The 12053-nt window shown below is 41.9% G+C and overlaps 1 protein-coding gene across 10 annotated transcripts in view; it reads left to right on the top strand.

Moving 5' to 3' along the window:
- The window catches only part of NKTR (natural killer cell triggering receptor), a 47017-nt gene extending 41073 nt beyond the window's left edge, over positions 1-5944 (top strand). For 7 of the 10 annotated variants that reach the window (XM_071734567.1, XM_071734566.1, XM_071734563.1 and 4 more), the window contains 4 exons: positions 121-216; positions 538-597; positions 2735-2833; positions 4384-5944. In XM_071734567.1, the coding sequence (XP_071590668.1) occupies positions 121-216; positions 538-597; positions 2735-2833; positions 4384-4462 (334 nt within the window). In that variant the 3' untranslated portion in view covers positions 4463-5944. The remainder of the gene's footprint in view (positions 1-120; positions 217-537; positions 598-2734; positions 2834-4383) is intronic. The other 3 variants (XM_071734565.1, XM_071734564.1, XM_071734573.1) reach the window with 1 other exon arrangement.
- The last annotated feature ends 6109 nt before the right edge of the window (positions 5945-12053 follow it).

Genomic DNA, 12053 nt, shown 5'->3' with positions numbered 1-12053 from the left:
TTTGCTTCCTGTTTTCTGCCACCTTTCTCTTCAGTTCTGTTCTATTTGATGCTTCTGCTTCCTGCTTATTGCCACCCTTCTCTTCAGTTGATTTCTTTGCTTTTTTCATTGCTTTTGTAGGTCGAGAAGCTACACAAGAAGCAGAAGCAGAGGCTGGTACAGCAGAGATCGGTCACGAAGTCGCAGTAGCTCTTACCACAGTTACAAGAGTCGTAGGTAAGTTCCTCTAATTTTGGGGATCCTTTTGGGGTCTGTTACAAAACCAGCACATCAGGCACCAGCAGCTCAATGCCACAGGGGCTGAGTGAGTTGAAAATGTGCTTAGCACTTCAGGTGGCAGCATGCATTCATCATCTGCTCAAAATGTGGAAGTTAAAATAGGTTTCTAAATTGCCTGCTACTGAAAAGTAATTTAATGTATTGTAGTGGGGATAAGAATTCTGAGGAAAACATGTTCCTCTCCTCTCACTCCCCCTCTCTCCCTTCTCTCCAGTGTTTGTTTAACCTTAAATGTGTCTCTCTTTCTGTTTTTATCAGTCGAACCTACAGTAGGAGTAGATCCAGAAGTAGTTCTTATGGTCATCACAGTCGATCCAGGTATGGGTTTGAATTTTATACAGACTCTGCAATAAATGTACTTGTTGCGGCAAGCCTTTCTCTTACGGGGACTCAGTTCTTCTCCGGGAGCTCTTTCCTGCTGTTCCTCTCCTCAGGCGTCTTCATCTGCTTCTGACTCTGCTTCTGGGAGCATGCCTTTTACCTAGCCCTTCAGCCCCGCCCATTTCCGGCTGGGGCAGGCCCTGATTAGTGGGCGCACCTGGGCTTAAGCTCCCAGTTCATTATCAGTGACACCTGAGGACTTGTGGTCTCCTCTACATTTCCCCCCTTTTTGTTGTTTGTTGAAAAAAATAAACTTCATTTTTTCAATAGGCCTCATTATTTTTCAACATTTACAACAATTTACAATTCATTTTTTTTTTTTTTTGAAACATTTTTACAATTCATTTTTAAAACATTTCAAACGTTTTTACAATAATTTATAAAGTAGACGCTTCGGGCCCCGCGGGACACTCAGCTAAGAGCATCGAGGGGGCGCCGGATAAACATTTTTTCAATAAATATATTTCTCGAAGTAAACGCTTCGGGCCCCGCAGGACACTCAGCTAAGAGCATCGAGGGGGCGCCGGATAAACGTTTAATTATTTTCATTATTTTTCAATAAATATATATTTTTTCTTAGCCTTTATGGAGGGAAAGTTCAGGCTCTTACCGGCCTTTTTTGCTTTGGTCTTTATTATCAGCAGGAGATGAGGTCTCATGAGCACCAGCTCAGCTTTCGCTGGTACTCGCCACCTCGGAATGCCTGGCCATGCAGAGACTTCTCCGAGCATTCGGCGCACCAGTCTTATCGCGTGTCCCTAGGGCCCCGTTTTCAGGACCACACTATCGCGTGTCCCTGGGGGCTCCGTTTCAGGACCGCGTTGTGTGTCCCTGGAAGGCTCCGTTTCAGGACCGCGTTATCGCGTGTCCCTGGGAGACTCCGTTTCAGGGGCCGCACTGACTTGATGCGCGCTCAGAGCTCCGCTTCGGCTTCAGCATTCCTCGGGCTTGAGTTCCACGCGCCAACTTGCTGCGCCTTTCGAACCTCATTCTTCTCTCCCGTCTGGCTCGCCATACCGGGCTGTTGTATCTCGCCGTGCTGGGCTTCTATCTTGAGCTTCTACACGCCGCCTTCCGCATTTAAGCCTGGCCTTGTGGAGCTTGTTCCCGTGGTTGCGTTTTTGGAGCTCTTTTCTTAGAGCGTCCCGCACCACTGTGGTGTCTCCATCTGACGTGGTTGCGTATTTCGAAGCTCTTTTTATCGCCTTTCGCATTTAAGCCAGGCTTTGTAGAGCTTCCCGCAACCAACGTGGTCGTGTAGAGCTTCTTATATTACCTCAGTGTTCACGGCTGCTGTTGTTGCCCGCATTCTCCACCAGATGTTGCGGCGACCCTTTCTCTTACGGGGACTCAGTTCTTCTCCGGGAGCTCTTTCCTGCTGTTCCTCTCCTCAGGCGTCTTCATCTGCTTCTGACCCTGCTTCTGGGAGCATGCCTTTTACCTAGCCCTTCAGCCCCGCCCATTTCCGGCTGGGGCAGGCCCTGATTAGTGGGCGCACCTGGGCTTAAGCTCCCAGTTCATTATCAGTGACACCTGAGGACTTGTGGTCTCCTCTACATGTACTTACTATAAAAAATAACTTAGTATAAGAATATCCCTTTATGGGGCTCAAAAATATAGTAATCTGATAGTGACTTGAATCAGAGCAAAATCAGTGTAAGACATTTAAAAGCTGAAAGCAACCAAACCATTCTGGGATTACAGAGAGAAGGGACAGTAAACACTTTCCCTTCGTTGTTGAAATTAAATCAAGTTACAAACTGAATCACTTTACTTGTTCACAGAAGTGTAGGCAAACAAGATTTTTACTGCATCTACCATTGGCAGAGAAAACAAAACTTCTATTTACTTATAATTTTTTCCAGATTAATAAAATGGAGGCTTTTAGTGTTGTTTTGAGCATACTTGTATTTAAAATTTTATAAAACATTGAGTTATTCCATTTGCCGTATCCTCAAAGTTAATTCTATGTAGCTACTAAGGGCTGTATATAAGTGTCTTTAAAATATGCAATTAAAATAGCATTTTAGACAAGAAATTGGAAGTTTACAATTATTTTCTTTTCCCTTTAAAGTAGGTCATACACTTATGACAGTTACTACAGCAGAAGTCGCAGCAGAAGTAAAAGGAGTGACAGCTATCGAAGATCCAGAAGTTATGATAGGAGATCCAGGTATGGGTTTGCTTGCATGACTTTGGCACTGTATTTATTCAAAAGAACTTTCTAAATACATACTTAGCATGTTCATGAAGGCTCATGTTGGGTTTGTTTTGACCAAGCATCAACCATCCACCCTTCTGTTGTTAGCAAAGGTAATAATTAAAAATAATTACAGCGAGTGTGTGAGTGAGGACATGAGAATTTCTGACATGCTGAATTTGTGGATGGGGGAGTTCACTGTATGTATGCATCCAAAATAAGCATGTTTGTGGGTTTTTAAAATAATTTTAAATGTTCCTTAAAAGCTACAGTGAACTAGCTCTCAAGACTTCAATCCAGTTCCCTGTTATGGATCTAAAACCTGGTATGCAAAGAATTCCACTGGAATGCTAAATTCTTTTTGGTTAGCCTGCAAAAGTGGATCTAAAAAAATAATCTGGAAGGGGTATTAAAAATGCTCTCCAGAATTCTTCTTTAGCTTCATAGAACATGTTTTGAAAGAACATTTTACCCTCAAATCAAGTGTGAATTTAGGAGTAATTTTAGTCTGCTCAGTCCAGGGGAATTATGTAGGTGTGAGAACATTTCCCAAAGACCAGAAATGGAACAAGGGACAGGTGATATCATGAATATCAGTGATAATTTGTTTTGTGCTCAAAGTCCCAAATTAGTAGTAAATCAGGAAGTTCTCTAAGACTTTGTCATCCTCTGGTGTCCTCAGACTCATTTTTTCCCAACTTTGTAGCAATTCTAAATGGATTTTACTCTCACCTTTCCCCACCTAGTTCTGACAGGAAGACAACTTTCATCCTGTGCTCAAGGGGAAATTACTGAGATTAACAAAAATTTCAAAAATGGATTTGCCAAATTATTGGTGTAGGAAGTGGGGAAGCTTCAGAGAAACAAGGACTGGATTAGGATGTACTCAACTTCCATTTAGAAAGCTTTTCTTACTGGCACAAAGCTAAAAAAGCTGTAATTAAAGTTTATTCTCTCTGAGTATGTCCTATGGCTTGTCTGGAACCATCTGGACTCTTTCTTCACGCTGGGCCAGGTGCTGAGCTTGAAATTCTCCTGGAATAAAGCAAAACATTTTAATCTACAACTTCCACTCTTCAGACACTTACACACTCCTGTTCCTGTTACTTGGCCTAATTTTTCAGACCCTTCTTCAAACCAAAAAACTGTGCAATATATAAGGCAAGGATTTGCGAAATGATCCGAGTTGAGAAACTCTTGCAACATAAAATAGTATTTGTTAGAATATATTTCTCAGCTAGTAGCATTTATAAAAACAAGTCTGGCTGATTTCTTAGCCCTATCAGAGAAAGAAAAAAACACCTCTAGTGACCAACAGTTTGATTTGAGCTGTGCAGGGTTTTCATCACAATGATAATTTGAATTTTGAATGTCCCTTAATGAATACTTGAGTTAAATGAGACCTGATGCTGTGTATGTTTTCTTCTTGTCTTGTGTCTGTCTAGACAATGTTTTTAGATGATGCAACTTTGAATTTAAAGCACAAACTGGAACTCTGAGGCATTTTCATCTTCTCTTTGTAGATCTTATGGCTCTGACAGTGAGAGTGATCGCAGCTACTCTAACAATCGAAGTCCCAGTGAAAGCAGCAGATACAGCTGAAAACATTTCCTTCATGATGGAAACCATATTTCATAATTTTTTCAGTGTTACATTTGAAAAAAAAAACAACAAACCAACTGTTCTGACAGCAGCAGAAGTGAAGTTGAAGGATGTTCACTGAGTCAGATGAAACTTCACCATTTACCAGTAAACTCCACTGGCTGTTTACTTGTGGGGAGAAGTTCTGAGCTCAACTGATTTTCAATATTTTTCTTCTTTTTGTGGTCAAATGCTACTTTTACAAAATAAGAGACATGAAACAACCACCAGTTTGATGCCCTTCAGTTGGATTTTCCAAGCCATGACTGACACACTGGTGAATTTGCTGCCACCAGCTCTCCACATGCAGCAACCAGTACTGACTTGAAGTGTGTTTCTAAACACCTTAGGGCTTTCTGCCTCTTAATGCTAAATATATGCTAGCAACTATAAAACTGAAGAAAACCTCTTCCAAAGGCAGCCATTTCTAGTTTATTGAAATGCCTTTTTTTTTTTTTAATAAGTACTGGAAGATGGGTTCCATGCTGTCTTGTTTGTTGGTCATATCTGCAGTATATACCCAACAGCTTGGTGATGAGAACAAAAACTCTGTCTTAATCCTGACTGTACTGTGACATGACAGAAAGCTGCTGAAAAAGGTGGAATCTCCTACCCACTGGAAATTATCAAACTGACAAGCAGTGAGCAGAAGTGTGATGAAGGAGGTCTTGATACCCAACTTGTTTCAGCTTTTGTGTTTAAAAACAAATTTTGGGATGAACAGCAAGATTCTGGAGAGTCTAAAAAAGGATTTCTAAACACATCTTGAGTTGAATTTTGGTTCATATTACAGTGTTTGGCATACTTCAACACATTTTTTTGAAGCTGAATGTTGTAAACTGTTGAGTATATCATGAGTTTGTTCTAAATACTTTTTAATTTTTTTTTTTTTTTTTTGAGAAAACAAACCATAATGGTTCCTTTGTAAAATTCCTGTAGCCATAGGGAATATCAGATATTGATATTGCAGATATTTGAACTGTATAGTGCTAAGGTGATATGATTACAGAAACACTCTATGCCTGATAAAAAGCATGGACAATACTTTCAAGGTGAAGTTTAATACCAAAAATTACTCCATGTTATAGGTAAATGGTTAGCAAAAAAAAAAAAAAACAACAAAACCATAGCATTAAGCTGAAGAGCAGTGAGTAATTTTTTGCAATATTCTGATTAAGATGATTTTAAAGCAATTTGTAAAGTTTTCCAGTGTTTAGAAAGTTGTGTACTAAGTACCAGTTTTTTAATGGCATAATCTAAGCTGAAATGTGGGGTCTGTGCTAAAAAAAACCAGACTAACAGACCTTCAATAGGGCTGATGCCCACTGTTGTATTATAATAGTTTTCATCACTGAGTTTCTGTGATATCTTGAGATGCTTTCATTTTCTCAAATGTTTTCCAATCTTGAAAGTGGTTGCTTTGGGTTTTTTTGGTGGTTTGTTTTTTTTTTTTTAAATCTCATCAGGAAACAACAACTCTGCAAATGGAAAGTGGCAATTTCTTGCTTGAGGTGTCAGTTCATACTTCATGTCTCTCTGAATTAAGCTACCCAAAGTTAGCTTTTGGAACACTTCTGAAAACATGAAAAGAAAGCTCAAAGTGAAGTTTGAAGACTTTCAGTGACTCCATTTCTGTCCATCAGCAGCTGGATGAGACATTTGTACACAGGTTCCTAAAACTTTGAATTGATCATACAGGTTTTTTTTCACTTTCTACAAAATTCTGGACTTCCTACTCTTGTAGTTTAATGAAAAAGTGTGTGCATGTAATACTTTGGAATCAATATTTTGTAAGCTTCTTAGGCTTTTTAACATATAAGTACATTTATTACTCAAGTCAATATATACTGACAGACAGATTTCTTACAGTAGCAGCCATTTCAGAGTCCTGAACCAAGATTTCACTGCTAACTCAAGGTAAAGTTGCAGTTTCAGCTGGAAATAAAAATGTAACTTGGTTTTCCCCTTGCTGAGAAAATAGAACTAGAGGCCTAGCAGTGTAACAAAATACACAAAAATAAACATGGGTATTTAATACTTAGTAGAGATTTTTTTTTTTTTCCCAGAATCAGACTTGTTCATATTTCAGGTTTGAGTTGACTTTTTAAGGTAAAAGTAGTAGAAACAATTAATTAGAGTTGTCTGAAATTACTGCCATGGCACCAGTGCTGATTTCATACCTTGAATTCCAGCTTTATAAAGAAATTCTATGAGATGGTTGGGGAGGGATGTGAAGGAAGGATGGGGGGGAGGGGCAGGGGAATATTTTTACTTAGTGAAGTCTATTAAATTGTGCTTCAGATAGGAAATATACCCCTGAGCTTGTTTTCTAACCTTGGTCTCTGTTTTTGCAATTTTGTTATTCAAAAGTAGTTGCTGTTTGTAAAATAAACTTTTGTACAGATCTGCAAATGCTGTTTTCTCTGGATTTGGGAAAAAAAAAAAAAAAATCTTGTTGCTGCTTGAGGAGAAAAAGGCAGGAAAATGAAATCTACAATTTCTGTATCTGCTTTTATCCCTTGCAAGACTACATGCAAGTTGCCTTTCTTTTTTTCCTGACCTACATAGAGAACTGACTCCTCAGCAAGACTCTGAGCTGGGTTTACATAACACTCCTTGGAGGAACAAATATTTTGAAATTTCCAAGTGATTTGAGCTCTCACCATTTCCTCGAGATACATTAAAAAAAAAAAAAAAAAAGTTCCTCTCTTTTGTGAAAAGATAGACTTAACAGACCCACATGGAAATCTCTAAATGTTCTGAGTTTCACTACTTTGCTAAATATTCTTTCCCAAATACACATTCCTGCCTCTTTTCCCTAACATATTGGAAAATGTGGTATTGAGTTCAAGTCAGCAGATGTAATGGCTTAGCATTCTAATCCATTAGTCTCTTAGACCTTCTGTTACAGGAAAAAAAAAAACAAAAAACCAAAAAAACCTGGATTTCATTGGAAAAAACCAGCTTTTTCCTAATGGAAAGGCTTTGGTCTGAGGTGAAAAGGACAAGTGGAAGGGTTTCCAGGTTGAGTCTTCAGCATCAACCCCTTCACTTGGCGTTTCCCAAACTTTGGAGCACTGCCTGCAAAGAGGAAGCACCAGAAAAGTGTGGATTCTAGGTGATAGAAGCCATCAGGAAAAATAAAACAGGAATTTAAGGTAGAGGAAGAGGGGGGGATGACTGTGCCAAAGGCAACAGCCAAAACCTGAACTGCCAGACACTGTCAGTGCAGTGTGCAAGAGGCTTGTTGAGGAGAGGCAGTGAACCTTTCTTTTAAATGCATCATATTGTGGGGTCTGGGTTTGTTTTGGGTTTTGGTTTTTTTTTTTTTTTTTCATAAAAGCTCTGCTCTGTGCAAAAATGGAACATCAGGGCAATGGGACTGCTCTGAGGTGCTGTGGAGGTCAAACCTTGAGGGGAGGTGATGGGAGGACTCAGCATTAAAAATAGTGGCTGACACCTGGGTATGTAGTCCTCAATAGTGACATTTTTCTATTAAAATAAGCCTTAAATTCTGCAGTGTGGTGAAATTACTCCAGTATAAGTGGTTTAATTAAAAAAAAAAAGGATAGGGGCAGGTTCTGAATAAGCTTAGTGTGGTCTTTGGTTGTTTTGGCAATAGATTGTGCAGTGCACAGAATATTGTGATGCAGGGGGATAACCATGAGCTTTCTGTCTCCAGTTACAGGTGAGTGGCTGAACTTGTCCAGAATAATTTTAAATGAACCACCTGGCTGTCAAAAAATTCATTTCTTACAAAGCAACAGCCTAAATGTGCTTTTCCTATTTTATCAAAATGTCCAGAGAGGGATTTCCTTTCCTTCTCTTCTCTCTTTTTTTTTTTTTAAACAGGGGCTGTTTGTGTCCTTGGACTCAGAGGGACAGAGCATGCAAAGTGCTCTCTCAGGAGCTCACCAGGGATCTGACAGTGTATTAAATTTCTGTTGATGGCTTTGCCTGGTTTGTGATGATCACACTTAGAGCTGGGAGCAGAACACAGCATGGAGGTGACCTTGAGCTGCACCCTGGAATCCATCTGGTGTGATTTCCAAACTGCCTGGGAATTAAATCAGGAGAAGATAAAGCTTTGCATGCTCCACCCCTACTTAACATCCATATAAATATTGTTTATGAGATGGCTGGGAAAAACAGCAATGGTTTTCCACCTGGTTTTAAACTGCTCTGGCTGCTTAACTGGGGTAAGTTGCAACTCTTTGAAAATTTTATCAACAATTAAAGGGACCCAGTCTTGAATTTAATAATGTCCATGTAATCCCTCTGAAGTAGATGGGGGTTGCATGCATGAAATCTGTGGCAGTTTTGGGTGGTTTGGGGTTTTTGGGTGGTTTGGGGTTTTTTGTTGGTTTTTTTTTTATTATTATTAAATAATATTTCAGAGCACAGTGGATGCACAAAGAGGGAGTGGGCATTAATTTGGTATTAATTTGTATTTTAATACTCAGCTGGGCTGAGCTCAACAGAGCTGGGGAGCACTTGTAGCTCCCACCCTGGCATCATGTCCTCATCCTAAGTTGCAAAATTCCCTAATTAATTCCTTAATTGATTCCTTAATTGGGGCAGGAAGAGGTTGGCCTTTTCCTGGGCCTTTCTTCCATCTCTTTGGCCAAGTTCTCTCCATCTCCTACTGCCTCAGCCTCCCCTCCCACCACTTGGGCACCATCTGCCAAACTTCTCCCTGATGAATTTTGGAAAATGAGCCATGAAAAGGGGGAGGAGGAGGATTGGGAAGGTCCTCAGGAATGGGAGAGGGTAAAAGGGCTGATGGCTGTGCTTCCAGGAGAAACATCCCTCACTCTGGAACATACGGCTGAGATGAATCAAGCAACAGAGGCTTTTGGGTCTTCCAAGTGCTGGTTGGAGAGGGTGTTTAAGGAAAAATGGGAAAAGCAAACCCCACCCTAGTGAGAAGGCTGAGTATTTGGTGTAAGGAAAGATTTTTTTTTTTCCTTTGTTTCAACCATTGTAGCTCTGTCAATTTTGTGCTGACCTTCCAAGGAAAAGGGAAGCAGGGGCTTCCCTGGCAAACCCCCACCCTCAAAATCCTCTTGATGTCCCTGAACCAAATGCCACTGGTTTCAGACTCATGCATTTGGCTGCCTGGCATGGCTTGAGATCAGAAAATAAACTCAAATTGAGGAGCAGCCTCAAATCCTCTTGTTCCAGGTACTCAACAGGATCTGGCAGAGCTCCTGCTCTGGAGGTGAGGTCCTGGAATTCAACATCCTGGCAGTGGTGGTGACCAAGGTGCAGGTGCAGCAAGGAGAGAAAAAGCAAGAGGACAAATAGAGGATCCTTCCTCAGAGAAGTCAGCAGGTTTTTTGCAACATCTGGGTGTGACCCACTCACTGGGTAAAGCAGCTGGGGATGTTTTGGCTTTTTTTATCACTTTGTGCTTCTGAGGGCAGAATCACAGAATGGTTTGGGTTGGAAGGGACCTTAAAGCTCATCCTGTTCCAACCCCCTGCATGGGCAGGGACACCTCCCACCAGCCCAGGTTGCTCCAAGCCCCATCCAACCTGGGCTGGAACTCTTCCAGGGATGGGGCAGCCACAGCTTCCCTGGACAACCTGTGCCAGGGGCTCAGCACCCTCACAGGAAGGGATTTCTTCCTCATGTCCAACCTAAATTGACCCTCTCTAGTGATGGCTTCCACCTTTTTAAAGAAGTAACACTGGGGGTGGGGAATTAATTTTTTCTGCTATGATTTGCAATTGCATTAAGTGTCTAAGCTCTCATTTTGGGAGAAATAGCAAGTGAAATGACCACTTCATTTCATTTATTTTCATTGTCTTCCCTGTAGGGACCAATTAATCCTTCTATGTCCATAACTAGGGCTGCCTTGGGGTCCTCCATGTCACGTCCTGATGTCACCTGTGTCACTAGCACAGAGCAGTGGCTGCTGCTTAGATGTAATTTTGGGGAACATGCTGGTTCCCTCATGTTCTACTCACTCTGCTTGGACCTTCCAACTCTGCCAGAACAGCACCAAAGCCTTCACCCCATGCCCTGAAGCTTTCTTGAACCTCACAAATCTCTTAGATGGGTGTTTAGGTAAAAGGTTCATCGTGTGTCTTCCTCCATGGAGGAAAGATCCAGGGGGAAAAGGGGTTAGAATATTCTTCAAGGAGATGCAAAAGGTAAACGAGACCCTAGTGTTGAGTCAGGAGGTTCAGAGGGGACCCTTTTACTTTCTAAACTTCCCAGAGAGGAATCTGTGGTGGGTCCACTCTTAGTCCCAGGCATGGTCAATGGGTTGTGGCCAAGGGAGCCTCTGCTCACAAGCCCCAGGTGTCACCTGTGCACACCTCAGGCTTCACAACCATTTTTGCTAAAATTCCTGTTTTCATCCTGCTCATCCCCAAATGTCTTTGAAGGATCCTGGATGAAGGATTGGACTTGATGCTCTCAGAGATCCTTTCCAACCCAGCTGATCCTGTGATTCTTTACCTTTTCCCTGAGTGTTGGTTGACTCCAAAGTTGGAACCTGAGCTTTCCTGGAGCAGGACTTGGGTTTGATAAAAAGAAATAAATTATTTAGAGTGGTAGCACAGCAGGGTCAGCTCCAGATGGGTGTCCCCAGAGAGGGGTTGACCCAAACAGAGCAATCCCTGGGCAGTTCAACCTTTCCAGACTCTTCACCTGCCCCTCAGGTGGGAGTTTGTTCAGCCCAGTAATAACTTTTGAGGTCTTGTTTCTCCCTGGATTCCTTCGGTGCTTTCAGCCAGGCTGTTAATTGTTAATCCCTCTAATTGCAGCTGCTGTTGATGGTTGTAGCCTTGAAGGCTCCTTATCTGCTGCTTTAGGAGGTTTTGTTTTGACTGGAGAAGGCTTGCTGAGGCAGCTGGATTTATGGGATCAAGAGGTTGGCTCGTGGTCAAACCACACTCACTGGGAGCTGCACAGAGGAGAATCCTTGTACCCAGAACTTGGTGCTGCTCCCTGGGTCATTCTGCTCCTTTCTGGATTTCCTGGAGGAGTTCCAGGACCAGCCAGGGCTTGGCTTTTACATCCTTCCTGGAGAGGGACTCCTTCCAAAGGTAGGTGCAGCAAGGAAAGAAAAAGCAAGAGGACAAATAGAGGATCCTTTCTCAGAGAAGTCAGCAGGTTTTTTGCAACATCTGGGTGTGACCCACTCACTGGATAAAGCAGCTGGGGATGTTTTGGCTTTTTTTATCACTTTGTGCTTCTGAGGGCAGAATCACAGAATGGTTTGGGTTGGAAGGGACCTTAAAGCTCATCCTGTTCCAACCCCCTGCATGGGCAGGGACACCTCCCACCAGCCCAGGTTGCTCCAAGCCCCATCCAACCTGGGCTGGAACTCTTCCAGGGATGGGGCAGCCACAGCTTCCCTGGACAACCTGTGCCAGGGGCTCAGCACCCTCACAGGAAGGAATTTCTTCCTCATGTCCAACCTAAATTGACCCTCTCTAGTGATGGCTTCCACCTTTTTAAAGAAGTAACACTGGGGGTGGGGAATTAATTTTTTCTTTTTTTTGTAATTACATTAAGTGTCTAGGTAGTGATAGGATGA

The sequence above is a fragment of the Heliangelus exortis genome, chromosome 2 (genome assembly GCF_036169615.1).
Source record: "Heliangelus exortis chromosome 2, bHelExo1.hap1, whole genome shotgun sequence".
NCBI classification, from domain to species: Eukaryota; Metazoa; Chordata; class Aves; order Apodiformes; family Trochilidae; genus Heliangelus; species Heliangelus exortis.
The sequence above is the reverse complement of the archived record's forward strand: the minus strand, read 5'-3'. Positions and strand labels throughout refer to the sequence as shown.